The 22,585-nt window shown below is 40.4% G+C and overlaps 1 protein-coding gene across 4 annotated transcripts in view; it reads right to left on the bottom strand.

The window, feature by feature from the left end:
• The window catches only part of SHANK2 (SH3 and multiple ankyrin repeat domains 2), a 280,376-nt gene that overhangs the window by 109,741 nt on the left and 148,050 nt on the right, over positions 1 to 22,585 (bottom strand). For all 4 annotated transcript variants that reach the window (XM_064715490.1, XM_064715491.1, XM_064715492.1 and 1 more), the window contains 2 exons: positions 7,241 to 7,323; positions 5,479 to 5,603 (listed from right to left, as the gene is read on the bottom strand). In XM_064715490.1, coding sequence (XP_064571560.1) covers positions 5,479 to 5,603; positions 7,241 to 7,323 — 208 coding nt within the window. The remainder of the gene's footprint in view (positions 1 to 5,478; positions 5,604 to 7,240; positions 7,324 to 22,585) is intronic.

Below are 22,585 nucleotides of genomic sequence, written 5' to 3'. Positions count from 1 at the left end.
AGCACTCTGAGGGCACGACAATGTCATGACGGTGCCACCATCCACTAAAAACAAATTAAGAAAAAAAACAAGCAAACCCAAACCCTCAGTTACCGAATTTAAGTGGAGAGAAAGTAAAACACTTCTCCATTAAGTGAAAAAATTAATTCCCCCAGTCAGACGCTGCACACATACACCAGGCTGTTCCGCACTTGTACCACAGCTGCTCTTTTTCCAAGAGCCCATTGTCCCAATCCTCCAGGACTTCTGTAGCTAGGAGAATTCCAAAAGCAAAACAGGAAGAAAGTTTTTTTTGAGTCTGAGAGCTTGCATTTTAGGCAGTGTCAGGGGCTTCCTGGTGCTTACGAGACATAATTTACAGAAGTCACCAAGAGGATGATGAGTAACTGGTTAACAGAAATCAGATTTTTCCTCTAATGGTTGGTTAAATAAAACTGTGTGCCATTTAAATACACAGATTCAAAAACAGTGGTGCCCAGCCTGGTGCTATGCACGTACCTAAAGAATCCCAGAATGGTTTTTGTTGGAAGGAACCAAAGCCCATCCAGTTCCAGGCCCCTGCCCTGGCCAGGAACTCCCTCTCCAGGAGCTCCAACACTGCAGTGCTGCTGCAGCTTTGGCAAGCCCCTCATCATTAAAAAGAGGTTTGTAGAGTTGATCCAAGCCCAGAGTAGGTGCTGTCTAGGAACAGAGCAGCTCCCAGCCTGGCTGTTCTCCTGCCAAACAGGACGCTCCCTGGCTGGGCAGGAGCAGCAGCCAAGCTGGCATCAAAAAAATCCTCCAGCAGGACACTGAACCTATGTGGACCTGCCTCTGCTGGTCCCCCAGAAAGGCCTAGGAGTGAGAGCTAAAATCCAGCCCCCAGAAATGTACTGAGAACGCTGGCTTTGCTTTCTTCCTCCTACACACAGCGCTCTTATTAAGCACTGCATGGAGCTGGTGTCCATAGTGCTGGGAGGAGAGGAGCAAACTTTCAGCTGCAACGTGGGAATCCTGGTTCTTACAGAGCCATTAGCAAAGCCTCCACTTATTTCCAAGAGAGAAAAAAGTATTATGGTTCTCACGAGCCTGCCCATGAGGAAAAAAAAAAAATAGATTTCTGTCTGGTGGTAGAAGCAAGCAGAGTTCACACTAGAAATAAGAGAAAACACACCCAGAGGGTAATTAATGAAGATTATCAAAGGATGGGAAGGTTTCTCTCTTGTTAAAAGGATTGGAATCAGTAATAGCTGGCTTTGTAAAACCACTAATTCACCCCACCACTAAATACCAATGCAAGGCATAACATTGCTAAAAATATTAATAATTACTAGAGTTTAAGCTACAATAATAAAGTCCAAAGTTTGCTTCCTACAGCTGTTTTCAAGTTTGCATAAAGTGCTTACTGGAATAAACTCAGTAACCTATTCCTAAAAAGGCTTCATTTGTGTATGAAGGTTTTTTTTTTTTTTAATATTTCAGATTTTTTAAATGTCTATTGCTGCTTCTTACATGCAGTCAGAGGACAGATATCTTTAATACAATGATAAAATGCTGTAATAAATTTTTGTCTACCCAAAACCAGTTAAAGAAAAGTTTGCACTAGTAAATTGTATAAGCTTTTGAGGACGAAGAAATGCAGGCAGTTATACTACAGATATTTTGCATGTTTTAGCACAGGTACCAGTTCTGCAGCAAAACGATGACATTTCTTCATATACCATCTCTGCTTTTCAGCCTCAAATTAAAGTTTGAATTTTGCCCTTTTGTTTTTATTTTTTAAATGAATAATTCACCAGGTTTATCTAGTTTACATATTAACTGGAATGTAAATAAGCAGCTATGCTATTCCAAAGACAATAACATTTCAATTTCTCTAGAAAAATAAGAGATTTTATGGCACAATAATGCAAACTGCAATGCCTCATTTAGAGAACAAATGCATTGTTCTGGTAAAATATTGCAGAATTAACTTGGCTTTCTGAGTATTGATAGTGTAACATTATTGTTTGTGTGACAGGGAAAATCCCCACGAGCCACATCAGGCAACACCTGCAGAACAGCTGCACACTCATGGGGACAACAAGAACAAAGAGTTAGTAATCCACTGGGGGTTAATTTTAAAAGACATTCTATATCCTACCACACTAAAACCCTCCACTAAACTCTATTCTGAGGTAAAACAGGCCTTCCTGTCTAATGGGTTTCTTTACACAAAAATGGTTAGACTTATGTCACCAAAGCAAATCTACAACACAACCCCACCTTAAGTCATGTCTCAAGGCAGAATTCACTGAGTTTTTCCAAACTTGAACAGTTATAGTCTAGAAATCCAGTCACTGATGAGTTATTAATGACCTACAAAGGAATTAGTGATGGTTGTAATTTTTAAACCCCTTTCTAATGGAGACTGCAGTATTTAGCACTTGGCCTAATATGTTGCTTTACTTTTATCTATCTTTTTAATCAGGCTGATATCAAGATTCAAGAAAACATCAACAAAAATAGTGAAAAATAACACATAGAGCAAGCTGTAAAATGCCAGCTATAACAACCAAATCATCACCATCCCTGTTTTCTAACTGTTCATCAAAGCTAAGGGAAAAAAAATCACATTGTATTGGCATCTCTTAAATTTCTTATGAAAATTCCGATCTATTGACAGCTGCCTCTACCTCACTCCTTCAGCTCTAAAACTACTCCTGCACTTTTCCAGTACATTTGCCCTGTGCTCTATCCAGGAAAGCCACTACACACTTTACAATTTTTATCACAAAAACCACGGCTGGGTTTGAAGCAAGGAGGAGACAAACCACACACTGTCAGAAATTTCCATGGAGACTCTGTGAGCACTGTTTCCAAGGGCAAGTGTAATGTTCATCTCTGAAGTCTCATGTTAAAATTAGTTGTACAGGTTGGACAAATCAGGAGCTGCACATTTGATAAAAACTCAGTCATATGATACAATGCCAGCTGTTCCAGGTAATCCCTACTCCATTTATCTGCTGGAGCAAAGCAGAACCTTTTCTTGCTTTTTTGTATCAATCTTTTATTTGTTCTGCTCCACATACATCAACCCCAAACATGAATTATAATAGAGCCTCATAGCTGATACTGAAGTTTTCCCTCCTCCAGAAGATTCCAGACCATAACTGCACACAAAGAAATGATGGCCTGTCCTCCTGCCCTCGTGCTCTGCAAAGAAAGGATCTATCTCCCTGTCAAACCTGTCTTTCCATAGTGAGGTTCCCCTCACCTCCATGACCCTGAACCACCAAACCTCCTGAAGCAAGAATGAAGCATCTGCTCTGCCTCTCATTTTGCCCCCTGCCAAACTGAGCTCTCCCCTCCGCAACACCCAGAGCCTGCCACGAGTGTTAAAAATAGCACTAATTAGGATCCTGGTTGCACATTAACTCTTTTATTATTCATGTGACATTTATGATAAATGCCTGATATTACTTACAAATGGTGGAGGTGGCACTTACACACAGCAGCATAAACTTCAGAGTCATGGGAGAAATCATTTAGCAGCAAGGCAGGCTGACTACACCAGGGCATACAACCACTTGCTGGCGTGTAAATTTAAATCTTTTAGTTCAACACAAAAGACAAAGTAGCTTGGCATTCCTGGAAGTGCAGGTGGACTTCTATTTCAACAGTCTTTTGCATCACTGTAAATACCTCTAAAGATGGCTTTCTCCATCCAGCCAGTGCTGTACACTGCATGTTGGCCATAAAGCAGAAAAAAAATCCTGCCTTTCTCCAACAGAAAAGTGTCCTGCAACAGCCAAGTTGTCATTTCTCAGGATTATCACATCCTCTTAATTAAGTTGCAAAATTCAGAACGGAATAACCCCGATGAACATAAATTACACAGAAATGGATTTGATTTGCATGTAATAATGGCTTCTTTCAGAATTAATTACAAATATGCTGGAGTATGGATTAACGTCCTCCTGATTCAGCACTGTATGTGCATGTTTAGCTGCTCTTCTAAGCTAAAGCTAGGAGTAAATTGTCTAGACAATTAATTATAATTCTTCTCTCACTTGCCAGAAAAACAGTAAAGCTTTGTGCAGAATCAGCTACCCAGCCTTCTTCCACCCCTTCAGAGATCTTTAAAAAATCCATGAGCATATTTGTCATTCCATAACGAATTAAATTGCACATTGTTCACCATCAATTCTATCTGTGCAATCTGCCAGTACAGACTCTTCATGATTCCCTTCGATTAAAAGCCCAACAAGAAACCCACCTCTAAAAACACATCCTTGTTTCAAACCCCACCTAAGAGGGACAGGGAAAGCTTTGGCAAGATCCCTGCCCAGGGATCGCAGCAGTTCCATTTGTAAGCTGGTCTCTAACGCTGAACGCTTCTCCTTAAGTAAACAAACAGCAAGGGAAATGTGCTTGAAGACAGAGATAAAAATGCATATCTATTTACTTTAGAAGCCTGCAAAGCCTGTTCTTTCACGGCTACAGCGTGAGGAAGTGGTGCAACTATTTAAATTCAATCACCATGGGAGTTCAAGGCACGCTCCAAAAAAAGCTGCGTGTTGTACCCTCTCCTGCATGCAAAAGCCAGCTCTGCAGAAATAAACATTGTAACACCAGAAGTATTTTACCAAACCATACATGGGCCTGAAGAACAAGACATCAAATAATGTAAAATCAATAGATCTCGCAGACAGGGTTTGACCAATCCATCCCAAAAGATCTATTTTCAGTACCCAATTTCACAGAAGCACAGCATCCCTTTGTTGGTCATGAAGAGGTTGTGGGGGGAAGAGGAAGAAAAATCCCAAATCATGATTTTGCTGTAAACTGGTCAGCAACACTCAAAAGGTGAACCAACTTTTTAAACAAAACCTAAAACGCCAACAAAAAAAATCCTCCAAAATATAAAACATGAAGATATTTTTGGCACGAATGAGCAATTTAAATATACCCTTTTTATAAAGTAATTTATACTGCAATAACATTCATTGCAATTTTTTTTGTATTTCCGTGTAGCGTTGGAAAAATTCAATTTCAAGCCAAAGTAATTTGCTTTATTCTTCATGGTTACTAAAGGCCACTGGACCATGGATATTTCTGAGAGCAGAAATAGTTGCATAAAAAGTCATTAATTTTGGTTACTCCCCAAAAATATTTAGAAGAAACCACAACTGATAGCCCACAGTAAATACTGAAATTCATCTAAATTTCAATAACTGGAAGAAGAGTAGAACCTCCCAGATATCTCTGAGAGTGTATTCCCAAAGGACAAAAAGAGCAACCAGAAAATTCCCAGTCAGCCTGACCATTGTTCTCTGTCACTGCTTTCCTGAACGCTGCATGAAGTTTTAAATGGATCAAGTGAAGCACATCACTGGTGTTAGCCCACAGAACTTGCTGCTCAGAGGCATCCCACACTTTTTCCAGAGTCAATTCTCCACCAGGAACATCACTCTTTCCCCAACAGAGCACTGAGAATCAAATTTCAGGATCTCCTACCTCGATCAAAAAGTCTCCAGTTCTCAGGCCAGCTTGCCATGCTACTCCCCCTTCATCCACAGATTCCAAGTACTGCAAAGCAGGAAAGGCTGGAGTTGGGGTGAATTCTTCAATTGGTGTGTCAGCTTTAAAAATAAATACCACATTAAAAAAAGAAAGTTATGGAGTGCTTGCAAATACCACTTGACTACAGGCCTTATCATTGGCCATTCCAATTTAGTGTTAAAAAATGGTGGGTGCTGGAAGTGAGAGGGATGTGCCTCACGGGAGATCAGGATGCTGGGGACAGAGTGCAACCCCCTGGAATAGCAATCCACAGGTCTTCCTTCCAGAGGGGGAAATACCTGCTCCTTTCCTTTGCACAAACCAAATCAAGTTGCACCAGGCAATAGCTGGGTTCTGATATTCCAGGATATTCAGTATTGGCTCAAGTAACCCCTTTGTGTGCCTGGCAGAATGCTGTAACGCTGGCAACATCCACCTCAAAATGAATTATGTGCTGGAGCCAGGAGAGAGCATCTGGCCAAACTAGGGGGATGGGATGGGTGGCAAAGCATGAAAAAAAAAGTCAACCAGATTTTTTTTTTTTTCCCCTCCTAAATTTAGATGTGCATAACAAAGAAGAGACCACTTTTTAGGAGAGGAGGCACAGCTGACCCTGTGACAGCCCTGCCTGCCCCTCTGTGTCACGTACACACACAGGCAGAAAAGTCCTTGGGTCTTTCACCTGAGCTGCCCCCGCTGCTACAGAGAAAATCTGGGGGAAACCACTGGCTCAGCCAGAGGGAGTGAGCCCTGCTCAAAGCACTGATAACCCACACCAACACTCAGAGATAAGGCAGTGCCTTGGGCTTCCCTGCTTCAACTCCAGACATTTCATTTGGCTAAAAAACTGGCAAAGCTCTCCCAGCCCTGCAAATCCACAGTGGCACCGGTCTAAGTTTAGGGGTGGGGAACAGGGAAAGCAAAAGCCATGTCCCAAGAATGAAGACATGGAATAATTTTCATGCTCAAGCAAGGCAAGGGAGAACCCATGTGAAATGAGGGGGAGCAAGAGATGGGACATACCATCACATACATATATTCTTTTTTAAAATACAAAGGGAGCAAACTGCACTGCAAGTTAAAAAGCAAAGCATTAAATAGAATGCCTTTTTAAACTGGCAAAAATGCCACTGTGATGGATTTTAGCCTACAGAGAAGTGCCGTGCAGCTTAACATATGAACAGCTTTAAAAATGAGCACACTACAGGCCATGCAACATACGTGCAGCTTCTCAAGATATAAAAAAAGATCATGTTTTCATACTAAAACTGCACCAATGTCACCTTGCAGAAGATCCACACCTATTTTAAACAAAACATGCCTCTCTTGTCTATTGCTATTCACAGCCCTATTCAATCAGGCTGGTGTTTGAAATAAAGCAGCAGTTTTTACGAGGAAAGCAGGTTTCCCCACAGTTAAGTAAACTGCACAGCAGAACAGATTAATGGCAAAATACTACATCCACCAGCATGAGAAAAATACAGGCAAAACTTTCTCCCCCCAAAACGATTATGCAGTGCTTCTCCCATGTAAAAATGCAAACTGCTTCAGAGAGAAGGCACCGAAATCCATCGGAGTAGTATAGCATACAGAGAATCCTGTTGTCTAGCAACCAAGTGCACCAAGAATAATTCCTGCTTATATTCTGAGATGTATAAATTTCTTCATGCCACTGCACATCACACACACACACTCACACACACACAGAAGCACATACCTTTTGCCCCTCTGAGCACAAATCCAAATCCTTCATTGTCTTTTTTCTGCAGGACCACTGCCTTTTCTTCTATTATGCAGTCACTGTAGAGAGAATTCCGAGGATAGCGACCATTATTACATCCCTTCATCACCACTGTAGTAGCTGCTCCTCCAGTGTGCAGGTTCATCATCATCACAGCCCGTTAATCAAATAATATTGCAGTAACCAAGCATGGGAAAATATAGAACAAATAGCAGCGAGGGGAAGACAAAGACTAAGCTGGATGGTAAAAGAGAACATGACAAAGCAACTTAAAATGAATAAAAAAGGCAGAGAGGAAAAAGAAAGAAGAAGAAATCATGCATGGTGGTTTGTGTTCTATATGAATGACTGGATGAACATGTGATCATGTAATCTGTGGGCTAGCTAGGACTCTAAAAGGAAAAAAAGTAAGTGAACTGAACGACAGTATCATTAATAAACTCCTCAATCGTGGATGTACCAGATGCATCTTCTAGTGAAGCCAAAATGAAACCAACCAGAAGAAAAATGAGGCAGCATTTTAAATTTAAAGATAATAAATTATGATTTTCTATTAGCTAACTAAAAGGCACAAATATATTCTGAAAGCTATGCCTTGCATCAAAAGCCCTTTTTCAATCCTATTGAATGTTGCATGCTGCAAGAATCCCACATGATCATCTGACAGCCTACAATGCTAACAACGTGCAGCTGCCTTGGCGTCATCAAGCACAAATTTCCACAGCATCAAGAATCTGCATAATTGAAATAGTAACAAGGCATGCACAAGCAGGAAAACACATTTTCTAAGGAATATTTCCTGTCTCCTGATAAACAATTAATATTATAAAACAAGGAGATGGTATAAAGGGCTATTTATGTAAGCAGTATTCCCTTAAAGAGAAAGTAGCCTTAGGAATCTCACTGTCATTGGCTAAGATAAAAGTAGAAGGCAGATGAAGAAAATGCATAAAACGCACATTAAAATGGGACCTTTCAGATACAGGGAAGGATCCGTAAAAGCCTTAAGGTGTTCAATATCTTTCATTAAACATGTAGTTACTAAAAATAAGCTCAAAGCAAAAAAGAAAAAAAAAGGAAAAAAATTCAATGCTTTTTTAGGTAGAATTGTACAGCATGAGTTGCAGGGGTTAACTTCATGAATTGTCAGCACTGCAAACTATGCTGCTTTAAAATACCTACAGAACTAGTTCAGATAGAAAGGAGTAAGAGCAAGTTTGCTTTCCTTAATTTTTTTACTAGCCAACTTCTGTTCCCACTGGTCTGGTACAGAATCCAGTCCCCAGAGCAGTAAATGCAAGGAGAGAATGGATCTGCCTCAGGGCCATTAATAATCCCCAGGGGGAGGAGGAAACTAAATAAAGAGAAATTGTTGTGACCTTTTTATTTAAAGCTCTGAACAAAAGAGAGGGATGATGATATCAGGACACCAATGGACAGCCTCCAAACTCCCGATTTTTCATGCATCACAGACCATCCTTTTGGTGCCTTTCCAACTCTGCAGGATGAAACTTCCCATGGCTGCTGAAGCAATGATGTAAGGTTGCCTTCCAAACTGCAGAGTGTTTAACACTACACATGAACTCAAGCTGCCACAGCGGTGACTTTGTGGGCAAGAGATGGTTTCCATCAGCACCCACAGCTTTTGTATTCTCATCTTATTGTAATTTACTGTGTCTTTCGGACATGTCCTGTTCTTACAGTTAAAAAACTTCTGCTTCTTGAGAAAGCCCAACACCCTGCCCAGGGATATCAGGACGGGATGGAATATGCAGCTCTCAGAGCCCACTGAAGCTCTCCATCAACATCCTGATGTTCTAGAAACTGGCTGCTCCTGCCAGTGCATTGGCTGATTTCCCTCATTTCACCATCACATTCTCAAGGTGGGTCCCTGTACTTATCCACTGAAGAGTCAACAGTGTTACTTTTTTAATACTTGGTCAAATTAATAAAACCCATTCCCTTCAAGTTTCCTTGTAATTAATCAATAGCTTAATAGAGCTTAGAAGGCAACTTCTGAGATGCTAATTATAGCAAGAGTTTGATTCAAAGAACCCCCTCGTGTCCCCTCCCTAAATCCCACCCTTGCGTCAGTTCATTTCCATACAGAATTCAGAAGTTTATCAGCTCAGCAAACTCAGGATCAATTCTGCTGGCCTACATCCCAAAAAAAAAAAAAAAAAAAAGGCATCCAGGGTCCTTCCAGAGCCAGCTAATGAAATGGATGGGCATTGTCAAGTCAGGCTCACTTCATCCTAATGTACAGATACCTTTAAGGTACAGAAACCACCTGATTTTCTTCTCATGTACAGCGCATCCATTCCATAAACTACCCAGTTTTATACTTCAGTTCATGCACTCAAAGTGGGGATGCAAAACTGCCAACATTTTACAAAATTACATGCAAGGGGGAGGTGAGAGGGAAGGGAGGGAGAAGCACAACATGGTTTTTGGTGAGAAAACACACAAACTGATCTCTATTATTTGACAAATACAACTTTCTAATATAGAGTTGCAGTCATAAAGAGAACAGCATCACAGCCTGGAAAGTAAAAGGATAGGCTTGAAAAAAATCAGATGTGTAGAATTTCTTCTCATTTACACTCCCTAGAAGTAGGGAACCTGCAAAAACTCTATGGCTTGAGTAGCTTAAACTTATTCAAGAACCACAGAAAGCAAATTGATTCTCCCCACACACCTCAGTGCTGCAGAGCAAAGAACCAGCAGCAGGAAAAAGGGGGAAGACAAACAAGCACACAAAAAAATGAACTGAATTTACAACCTGCACACCCTTTCTCCCAGGAAATTTGCATTCCCAAGAAGAGGGGCAGGGTTTAACCCCTGACTCTTTGCAGTGCTGCTTTTTGCTGGCTTTGCCAGGCCAGGGCTCTCTGCGCCAGCCAGGGTGGACTCTCCACTGAAGGTCTGCTCACAGTCCACCTGCTCCTGGCAGGAAAAGTGGTGCCAAATGTAAAACTAGGTCAAAATTTCTCCCCATGAGCCTTCTTGGCAGCGTCTCTTTGATCCTGGAGGTGTTGTAAATACTCAGCAGCAGAACACAGGGTACAGCAACCAGTGACAAATGAAGGTGGCATTACATTAGGAGCTGCTCAGAGGCCTGAGCTCAAGCAAGAAGAGGAATTTCTTCCCAGGCTCTTTCAGTAAAATGCACAGTTCTGTGTGAGGCCAGGCAGTCCCTGTTATCTGTGATATGCCAAATTTCAATAAGTAAAATCCCTGAAGTCCATTTCTGTCCCATCCCAAACAAAATTCAATGGCTTCCATTTCAGAGATGAGTCCTCAGAATATGACCAGTTCCATATGATGGTAATAAAATGAGTAATTCTAAAATCAATAGCTCATTATTTAAATAGGGCAAACGCTGCTTTGACTTTGGGCTGTGTGAGGCCAAGATTCATTGCAGGCAAAGTTAAATGCAAAAGGCATCCTACCAAGTGCAGGACATTTCTGTGTGGAGCACAATCATAAAACTTCAGGTCAAAATAACAGTCAATGTAAATCTCTGCTTTACTCAAGCAGTAGACATTAGAAAACATGCTTATTCACCAGCTCATGTAGTTTCCTTAACAACCTAAGGCTCAAGAACTGTGCAGAGGTGTACAAATTTCCATAATTTTACAGACTGACCAATGGAGAAAGGGAAATAGAAGGATTTGTCCGTGGTCAGACAGATATGTGAGTTTTGAACTCAGCACTGTTTCACATAACAACCATCATTTGTGTGGGCTTTTCTCAACAGCAGGAATTTCTGCTTTGCTAACAGCCCATTAGGATAATATCTGAGGAAGGAAGGAGAAATGTCAAGTCTTTCATAAAGACCTGTATGAAGAAAATAAAGGTTGGAGTGCAGGTTCCTGCTGGAGGCAGGCCCACAAAACCTGGCTTCCTGTTCTCATCAGGGATAACTACACCCTATCTTAAGGCATGACTTATTCCACAAGCTAAAATACTAAATTACAGAGGTGGAGGCTATCAGGACTACAGGATGTGTTTAGGCAAGTTTGTATCAAGTGTTTCATTGCTGATTTCAATCTGAAAAACAGCAAGTAGAAGACAATCCATTGAAAATTATCACCATTATCGGGAAACAAAAGTGGCTATTTGGTATATTGTCAGTCTCCCTCTAAGGAGAGGAAAAAAATGAATGTAAAAAGGAATTATTTCCCTGATTCCCTGGAAACATAACCCAACCTTTTTAGCTTCAGCAGCCCACAAGCCCTTCAGTAAGGACTTGCTCTCCCCTTGAGTGAGAAGTGGATCTTGCTCTCTCCAGGTTCACTTCTTTCAGCTGGCCAAGTGAATCTAAATCTCTTCATTAGCCCTTTTTCTTCTCCTCAGCACTCTTGCAATTGCAATCTCTTTGAAAGAGCTACTGAGTTCACAACTAGATACATCCTAGAAGAATAAAGTGTTCTGCCAGGTGCAATAAAATGATATCTAAATCATTCCATAAATTTATATGCAATGTCTGGAAGCAGTCACACTAATTCCTTCCAGGATAAGATGGCCAATTTATGGTGGTTATGCTGAAGCCAGAGAAGGGCATTTGGGAAATCTGTTCAACAGGAGGAGTCCTTTGTGCATTATCCAACAGTCAATCCCTGTTAAAGGCACATCAAAAATATTCTTTCCCTTTTTTTGGGAAGTAACCTGTCCTGATACCACATAAAATGGAAATTATGTCTACAGCAAACCTTATTGTAGGATACAGCAAACTTTCGGTAGGAAAACATTTCCTGTTACTGCTGGAAGGGGTCAACCTTACAATTTATAGTCAACTACTCTAATGGCTTCAGGAAAATTGGCTAATCTTACTAATTAAGGCCTTCAAGATTAATGAAGACACTTTCTGTGATTGCTCAAGTTTCCCAGGCATCAATCATCCACTTTTAGGTCTCACAGAAGAGCTCCCACAGCTCTCCTATGTCAGGCAGAGTAGCAATCATCACTTGCTCAAGAGGCAGCAGCTCCAGCAGCGAGTGGGTTCTGTGCACAGCAGACAGGGAAATACACAGCCTGTCCCTAAAAAACCCACTGGCAGCCCAAACAGAAACAGTGGGATGCAGCCAACTAAAGAGTGAAACTCACAGGGACCTCTCCCTTCACAGCATCCTAGGATCCCAGAATTGAGGGATTGGCCCACTCTGTACAGCTGAGCAATGCTCATGTCTTATATGACAAATTCAATGATTTTCCTTTAGAACACGTGTTTATCTGGAAGTTTATAGCAAGCTGTGTTTGGGAGGAAGAAAATATTTCCAATAGATGGGTCAGTGCCTCAGCACTTTCCTCATGGCAGATAGAACCTAGCATTAAAATAGAAATACTGGAGAGCAGCAAACTTTAAATTGATAAATTCCTTACTAGGCAGCTGAAGAGACAAGTCCAAGGAGTATAATCATGGTACAATAATTAAAATATGACAGAGAAGGGATGAAGAGAATCACTCAGAACTAAAAATTCTCCAAGTCATTCTGCTATTTCATTAAAAAAACCTGGAAAATCAGGGCTGCATATGGAAGTGCAGCATGGAGCCAAATGTTTAGTACTACCTATGGACTCAGCTTCACAGGTGCTCCCAAAGAAATCCAAGAGCAGAATCTTCACAGGCACAGACAAACAGAAAATGGGTTGTGTGTCAGAGCATGACTGGCACAGCTGGCACGCCAACAAAAACCCAGAGAAGACAGACAAGATCACCATTCCCCCTGCTTGCACTGTGTTCCTCTCTGGCTTTATAATTTCTGGCAAACAATTTCAAATTGCAACAGAAAGGACATGGTCTAATTTCTCCTTGGTAAACTTGGCATAGCTGTGTCTTCCTCAGCTGGCCATGATCAAGCCAGACAAAGGAACAGGAAATAAAGGATGCTCCAGCAATACTCCTGGAACCTCCCCATATCCATATATTTGTATTTCCAATCTCCTGTAGCAATGCTGTTTCTCCAGAGCTAGTAAACATCTTGTGGAGCTCTTTGATCATGAGAACAGCAAGGCTGCAGATTTTGCTTTGAAATCTGCTGATGAAAGAGGAATATGTCAAACTGTGGCTGTTTTAAAGACATGGACATATTCTCCAGTTCTGGATCTGTACTGCACACTGAGGGAATCACGGGCTCCAGTAAAACCTCACAGCACATCTTCCACCTAGAAAAGGTGTTTCATTCACACTTCTAAACAAGGAATCAAGCCATCTTTATTGGATTTTGAATACTTGATACCCTGGGTAAAAAAGAGCAGTTCTTCACTAATTCCCCAAACCCACACAAATGTCAGCCAGGAAGGGATTCAGTAAGAATTAGAAGTCAGAAAGATGTTGCTGCTTAAAAAATCAAAAATCAATCATCATTTCAAGAAGCAACCTATCTTAAAGGGACTAACAGTGCTGTACACTTCAGTGGGTTTATGCTACAAAACTTTACCAAAAAATATAGTCTTAAAAGAGAAATATTGATTTTCACAACGGAACTGCACAGTAGTTGCACAATTTCTTCATGTAGGGCCAAGGAGAAACTTTGTCTCTCTCTCTCCCCCTTAGTCCACATTCCTTTACTCAGATTTTAATTACACTTATTATCATGCTTTTTGGTGTGCAGGAGAAGGGAGTAGCCAATCTAAAGTAATACTTTTAAAATAAATTGATTTGGCTATTGGTACTTGTAGGTTGTTTCCTGGTTGCACCTTAAGCTGCTGAAACTGCAACAAGTAAAATATTGATACAGCAAACCAGGAAGTCACCTTCCTGGAAAGAGAAATCATCCAGTAAAAGTCTGATTCTCTATTATGTAGGAATCTCAGGATAGGATATGAAGGCAATAAAAAAAGTCAGTGGTAAGTTCATAATCCTAAGCAAATGTATATATAGGGCATATATGTACCATATCCATGTATGAATGTATTCATACACATTCACAAAACCCCAAGTATTTTAGCCTTTTTTAAGAGAAATGTTACTATTCTTTCACATCTGCAACAGTAGAGAGCAAACAAAAAATCACTGTGAGTGAGGAAAGTGGCAAAATGAACTTTAAAATAAAAGCTTAATTTCTCTGTATTAATTAATTTCATTTTTCTTTTAAATATAAGCAGTCGTTTCAAACATCACACATGACCAAGTGAAAAATCAGACATGCAGGCTATGGAACAGGAGAGTTTCATAGCCCAGAGTCCCTCTAACCCCTTCACACAAATGTTCCACCTAGCACAGGAATGCTTTGGGTTCCAGCACGCTCCACTTGCACCTGATACTTATCAGCAATTTTCAGTTTTATTTATCAAGCATTTGAGCAATGTGAGCCTGGACTGTGGAAATATTAATATTCATTGCTAATACGATGAGCCTTGGGCAAACAGGCTGTCCAAACACTCACATATGTTTAGGTTACCAGGATATTTATCTAATAAACACTTCACTGTTTAGGTTTGTATTTTCCTACCCCAAACCAGCTGCAGTTCCACCCTCAGATGTTACCACCAAACCACGGAGAAACAGGAATTTTCTCCCTAATCATCTTAACATATTTGGATAAAAGGAAAATTAAATATAGGTGTTAAATCCACTGGGTTTTAATAGGTTGGTTTTTTTAAAATTCATAATTTTCCTGCTGTTTTTGCTTAAATTGGTCATTATTATCACAGACAACCTCAGTACCAAGGAGAGGAACATGTTCAGGGTTATCAAACAGGACAAGTGACAAAGGCAAAACAAGGGAAGTGACTTCAATCACACCTTGGGTTTAAAAGAAAATAAACAGAAAGTGTTCTATTAACACTTTTTAAATGTGCTACAAGCCCTTTAAGGTAGCAGTTTGACCTTGGAAGTCTTTAAAACAATTATTAAACTCACAGTACATTTTGGTATCAGAACTCCACTTGCTCCAAGAGAGTCTAAACAAAAATAAGCTACAAAATAGGGGAAAGAAACTGGTGATTTCAGGACAGGTGCCAAATATTAGTTTCAGATTAGTTTTAAGGGATCCCTCAAGTTTTCCATCCCATCCTGTTTGCTATGATGAGCAAGAGGAATTATCACCCTCCTGTCCTGCATTCCTTGGAAAATAAACACAGTCCTGACCACAAGGAGTGTGAGTAGCCCTGCCTGTACATTCAGCTTTATAGATGGAACTATTTCACTTACAAGTCTGCATTGTACAGAAAAGCAGTGATTAAATCAATGTTAAACACACTGCAAATTTTTATGACAAAAAATGTTATACCTTTAGTATATAACTTACAAGTAAGTTGAACTTCTGTCTCAAAACAAATGAGGCCTCACCAATGGCAAAGTTTTTCTGAAAACATCTTTATTCTTCCCCAAGAGCTTTAAAAATACAGTGTACAGTGAGAAACTGATTTTCTAAGATTTTGCACTAAAGAGCTGAAAAGGTGATGTGAATTTTTCACATATCCCTTTAAAAATCCTGACTAATCACGTTATTTCAGTCTCATTAACATCAGAAAGGAGGTGGCAACTCTACCTTATTTTCTGAAATATATTCTCCCTCTCCATTTCTCTAATTGCAGTAAGCTCTTGAGTTATTTTAAGTCTACTCCAAATTTTGCTTACCTGCAAGACAAAATGTCCATCTTAACAGCTCTCCTGCCTCCCAACACCATTATTTTCAGCAATTCTGTCCAAGCGTGGCCAGTTTAGCCCAAAATGCTGGTAGCAGTGAAAAAATCACTGACTTTACAATTTTATTTAAATTGGTCATGACTTCTCTTAATTATGTGAATGTTGAACTGGAACCTGTCTTTATTGCCCCCTTGCCTTTCACATTCAGCTCGTTGGTTGCACTGATGTGGAATTTCTGGGAATATCAAGCTTTCTTTTTTTGTGTACTGGAGACAAGGTAAAAATATTGGTTTATCATTTCAGATGCATAGATTTTAATGTATTTCAGAGTTTATGGTGCTGGAAGCGGTTGCAGTAGAGGTATAAACCACCTCTGCTATATGTGCAACTATGCTGGCCTAAAGGATTCCACAATCTACTCAGTGTCAGCCCTGGTTTTCAACTGGAGCACCAAACTCTTAATTCTGTTATCTGAGCCCTATAAAAAATTAGAGAAATTAGAAGGCACATGGCTAACAGGATTTTTTCCTCCTAAAGACGCAGTAGCCTCTTTTTCTTAGTGCACATATTCAACACTTACTATTCCTCCGCTCAGAACCTTGCCACGAACTCAGTTTTGTGTAACACTTATCCCTCAAAGCCAAGCTTTTGTTGATACATTCTAGTGCTTGTCAGACATCATCTCTCCAAAAACAGGCTGACATTTTGTGTCAGAGAGAGCAGGGAGCCCCAGCAGCATCACCAGCCACTCAATTGGTGCATCTGCCAATCATTGCCATGGAGCAGCCCTAACATCCATGAGGATGGAGAGAGCATCTGCTCCTGGCTTGGGGAAAGAGGAACACTTTCAAAGGGCTTGGATAAAGCCCTGCTCTGTACAGCAGGCTCCTGGCATTCAGCAGCAGCTCAGGCTGTGGATTTAAGTCTGACACACACAGGACTCAGCCCACACCTCCTTTAGTCCAGGTGAATGCTCCACCACCAGCGACTGTCTGCTCTTTTGCTGCTCCCTCTTCGTTGGGTTCAATTCCATTTCTTAAAGAAACACAGCTCCAGCACATCTGGCTTGTCCCAGGAAGAACAAGACACCCTCCTCCCACACCTTCCTTTTGCACCACCAAAGAGACTGAGCATGAAAATCCACCCCTTTCCAATTTTGGATCATTTCAGCTTTCAAGAGGAACAAACACATTTGCTGCCTGCCAGCCACCCTGAGAATGTTGCCTCATAGATCAAATTCTCCAAATGCAACAAATATTTGTGAAAATCTGCGTGGAAAGAGAGGGTGAGATGGGGGAAGAGTGGTTTAGATCACTCCCACTGGAGGCAAGCCCACAGTGCGAGTTCACCAGTTATTTGTTCCATGTGGGGCTGCCAACTGCATCATTCCCAACCAGAGGCACCATATGGAGCCTTTGCTCATCTGGTGAGGAGGTGACAGCACGGCAGCCAAAGTTGCCCTGGGGCAGGGAATTAAATCATCACAGGGGCTGGGACACAGGAATGGAAAACACCAATTATTAGAAACCTAATCGTCCTCCTTTCTCCCCCCTCCCCAAAAAAATACCACTTGAATCTCCTGTTTTCCTCTGCTCTAAACATCAGGCTCCTGTTTCTAACCAACCTCAAAAACTTGTTCTGCATCTCCACTCCTTTTTCTTTTCTTTTTTTCATTTTCTCTATTCTAATTTAAAGAATAAAACCCACTTGATTCCCCCTCATGCACAGGACACAGGCTGCTGCTTTCAGTGGTGACATTTAAATCCATGCTGTCCTCCAGCATCCGGCCGGAGGAGTTGCAGAGGAAATCCTGCTGAGCCTGGAGTACCAATTGCTGTGCAGGAAATGGCACAGCCCCCAAATCCCAGCCCTTGCAAGCAGCAGCTTCTCTACCCCAGGCACACAGTTAAGTCTGGACTAGCACTAGAGGTAGATCCTAAAAGTTTTTCAGAAAGAGCATTCTAATTCTACATTTGGAAAAGGCTGTATATTTTTTTCCCCTCAGCTCTTGAGCTCTCTTTGCTAACACTTATCACTAAAAATTTAGGCAAACATCTAGCCCAGAAAATGCGTTTTAGTCATTAGTTACCAAACCATTAGCTGTTAAAAGCTGGAATCTTACTGAAGTGGGTTGAGCAAACTTCACTGTTAAGGCTGCAAACAACTTAAAAATGCACTTAGAAGCTAATGGAAACTTTTATCACTCACGGTAGTGTTTTGCATCTTACCATAATTGTATTAGACCTTAATAGTGCAATTACAGTACAGGTTTAGATGGAGAGGCACTACAATTCAGATGCACACACACACACACACACCCTTTTCACCTCCTATTTCAGCAATTCCTTTCAATATTTGCTGTAGCCACCAGCACAAAAAGCTCCATCGTGGCATCACACAGCAGCAGGGGAGGCAAAGTGCAAAGTTGTTTATTAGCAACCAAAGGAATTTCCATTAGAAACTGAATAATTGTAAATTAAAAACTTCACATTTTACATCTCCACCTGCTCCATAGAGGCCACAATGCGTTAATTATTGCTTAAATACATATGCAATTCTTCAAATTGCATCAAATTATGCTCTTCAAGTTGATGAGGCACAAGGTATGAAAATTGAGCTACCCTTGACTTTCTGCCTCATATTAAGAGCAGCTCAGTGCTATCAGGCTGTTATACTCACAGTTAATTAATTCAGAACTGACATCAGACAAGTCCAACAAAATAACTTTAGACATCAAGGTGAGATTACATGCACACAAAACATTTTACATACTTTTTTCCCCTACAATTTAGTTGGTGCTGACCATTCTCTGTGCCCAAAAGAACCATGATATCACATCTGCAGAGATTTTAAATTATTAAAATTTCAGAGAGCTTTCAGATGTAACCACATCACTCTCTCACAGGGTTATATTTAATTACAATGATGAGCATACTCAGATATTTTTGTTACCATTTTCTAGGCAAAAACTGAGCTATGTGTATAGGTAAAAAAATTAAATGCTGCTGGTTTTACTTATTTCCACCAGAGGAAACCAAGGACTATGTTTAAAATATATACCTGCAGATAAAATCAACTGTAAAATCACTTTCCACTTATTATCAATGTGTCAATCCCAGATTGTGGATTTATTAAGAGTGAGCAGCACCATTTTAATCTCCTTATTCCCATTTCCTTCAAGAGATCTCCTGAACAGTACAAACTTCCCAGGAAACATTAGTACAGTGGAACTGGTGATATCCAACAGAAAACAAACAAACAAAATAGCAGTTCACAAAATCCTAGAATGGTTTGGGTTGAAAGGGACCTTAAGGACCATTCAGTTCCAATCCCATATCATCTAGTTCTTACTCCAATTCAGACAATCCCATTTATTTTCCATGTAACAACATTTCTCTCACTGTTCTGCCTGGGCAGAACCAACGTGAAAACGTGGGACGCAGGATATAAAATATAACAACAGCTCTTATACCTTCTCTCTCAATGTTTGTAAGGATCTATTTGCCAGGATTTGGTGGATTGCTGCCAGGCAAGCAGCACTCAGCAAGCACATAAGCCAAATTCCCCACCCCAGGGACACAGGGCCACCATAACCAAGGAGAAAATCCCTTTGCTCCCCATCAGTTTTACATTCCTCACCACTTGCAACGGCCAGAATTCCACTAAAACTTTCCATCTGTTTTAAATCTATATTTTATTATTTTAAAATCTATATTTAAAGAGATGAGCAACTGCATTTCTCCAGAGGGAGGATTATTTATGTGAAATATCCACATGAAACCAGATGAAAGTATTTCTGCATAGGACTGAAAGCTCCCACTAAAATAGATGTGGAACACACCCAATGCTTAAACCACCAAGACAGCCCCACTTACATCACAACTTTGGGACAAAGGTATCCAACAAGCACATTCTGTGGGCTAAAAAATTAAAAATATAACCAAGCTCTCTACAGCATGCTGAGCTGCAGGGGCAGACAGCTTCAGCTGTGCCAAGGAGTCTCTGTGAGCTGCTCAGGAATAAATCTTATGCTGCTCTATCCAACAGCACAGATGACAACAGCAACAGAGAATGGCCTGGAAAGAACTTCTGAGAAGAATCTCCATTTTTTATTAGGTGTTTGTATGTAAACTGGCTTTTGAAGAGCTGCTCCTGTCAGCTTCTACACTCGTGGGACATGGATGTTGCCACCTGACTCTAAGTAGGGATAGTAGGGTGAATGAATTAAGCCATTAATTAAGTTTTTTTACAGATTACACCATCCTGTTTTCCTCTTGGTCTTCCTCCACAAAAACAGAACAAAAACCATAAGGCAAATCAATTTGGTCCTGTCATTAATGTGGTGGCAACCAGCCTTTGGAAAAGGTTATTTGTCATCCCATCCTCTCCTGTGAGCTCCTGAACGCTGCTGGAGCCATGGGACGTCAAAGAAAGGCACCAGGAAAACTTCTGCCATGCAGGGGTGGAACCAGTTAAAGAGTCTGGAGAAACCCCCCTGTGAAAGTCAATAACTCTGTGGGGAAAGACACAGAACAGGCAGGAGACCTTCCCTTCATGTGCAGATTTGATTACACTGGTGTTGGCATTCAGTTGGGTATTGACTTTTCCTGCTGCCCTGTTCTGCTGGGGGTGGGAGATGATGCAATGAATGCAGCAGGAAAAGTTTCCACTGTCGTGTCCTAAAGTTCACAAATTCATGGGGGCAATGGATCATGTTTTCCACCACACCAAATTTATCACTTTTACATAGCACCACACTATGTCTCATATCATTTATGTCTCCAGAGTATAAAACTAAGTTATCACTGTATTAAAAGTCTCTTTCCATTTAAAAGGGTGATAACATTTTATATTTGAAATTAACAACTAATTAATTCCACATATTTCTCTGACTGAACAATCCACTGTCCCATCTTGAAAGAATTAATCAATTCCCTCACTTCAGTTAAAAAGCAGATAAAAAAATGGTAATTTCTAAAGGTTTACCTTAGCTTTAAGTTTTTAAAAAATAATTTTATTTTTTTAAATTCAAATATCCATTCTATGCCTTAGCAATACTTTATTATTAAACTGGAATTCAACCTTGATAAATTAACTTATTTACACCCTACAAATAATTTCATTTGAATTAACTGCTGACAAATGCAGGGAAGATAGAGAACCTCAGAGATGTGGCAGAGCAGTTCTGCATTATCTCCGTGCAGTTTCAGAGGTGTATCTGCTCTTTAGGACAAGGAGTGGGGATTTAAACTGAAAGAGGATAGACATTAAGAAGAAATTCTTCCCTTTTGAGGGCATGTCATCAGCATTTAAAACAGATAATACATCAGACCTAGTAGTTTCAAATAATACATTATATTCGTATGATATTTAGTGACTATTTGCACGGGCAAGCAAGTCTCAGTGCCTTTCTCCACATTAGTAAGCATCCTCCCCATTCTCCCAAAGTTAATGTATGGATAACTGATCTCTTATGCAAAGCTTAAATAGGATTTAATGAACCTCCATTACTCAAGCTGCACATTTTCCTCAAGATGAAAAATGCCATGTACAATGTATTTTCCTGCATGTGAATAAGCCCATTAATATAGATTTCTGAACAGAGTGTTTCTACTCAGCAATTTTTGCCCTTTGGGAGGGAGAAGGAAAGGGAGAAGGGAGCAGACACTTCCCCTCACTCCCCCACACAGTCTCTGGAAAGGAACTGGATCAGCTTTGTTGGTACTTTGGATTCAGAGCTGTTCTTAGCACAGAGGCACAATTGCCTTCTGACAAATGTTTGTGAAACCTTTGCTGCCAGCATTAAATCTGTTCTAACGTATTCTTCCCCGACTTTGATACGAAATGGTAACAGAGAAAGTAATCAAAGCAATACAAATCTGGCAATATCAAAAATTGCTCTCACTTTCACACCTTGTTTGCCTCTTTGAATAATTCCCCTCCCTGAAGAAGCCCTTGTGAGGAATTAAATCTGGATGTACCACCAAGAGACATTAATCTCCAGACTGGTTCTGAAATGCAAATTCTCTTCGCTTTAGCAGCAATGCACAAGCACCAGTGAAATCACCATTCAGAGGTACAAAAAGCTGATTTGCAGCCTCAGTCAGGTACCTGAAACACAACTTGGTGTGTTATTGGTTTTTTTTAGTTTTCCTGGTGTTACTTTACAAAAAGTCTAGATTTACCATTCTCTACTGAAAAAATGTCTTAAACAAGTCTACTTTTCCACTGTATTTCTTAGAATTTCATATCAATTCTGCCTTCTCCTACCTTTTCCTCTCAATTTCCACTATTACCCTTCCAAATGGATCCACTGGGTCTTGGATTCTCTGTGGAAACTCAAGGAGAGTTTTCTTCCCAACCTTGTCAGGAGAATGCTGCTGCTGCCCCTCTCTCTACTCAGACAATTAACAGATATCAACTGCAGACACTTCATAACTAATTCATATAAGGCTGTACAAAAGTTCATTTTTTCCTGATTATCTCTCCTGCTCAGTCCTGAATCAGGTAAGATACATTTTTTGAGAGCTTTACTGTTGCACTGGACAAACCCAATATCTTTAGGAAAAATCTCAAAACAATACAGAAATAAACCAACAATCCCCCCCAAAAAAGGTGGAAAGGAAGGTTTTGATGGAATTGACATTTTCTAATGAAAAAAATCTTTTGTTAGAAAGTAGCAGGAGGTTTCCAAGTGGAATTATTTGGTATCTCTGAGGCAACAT

Source organism: Zonotrichia leucophrys, chromosome 5 (assembly GCF_028769735.1).
Source record: "Zonotrichia leucophrys gambelii isolate GWCS_2022_RI chromosome 5, RI_Zleu_2.0, whole genome shotgun sequence".
Lineage (NCBI taxonomy): Eukaryota > Metazoa > Chordata > Aves > Passeriformes > Passerellidae > Zonotrichia > Zonotrichia leucophrys.
This window is presented reverse-complemented; position numbering and strand designations above follow the sequence as displayed.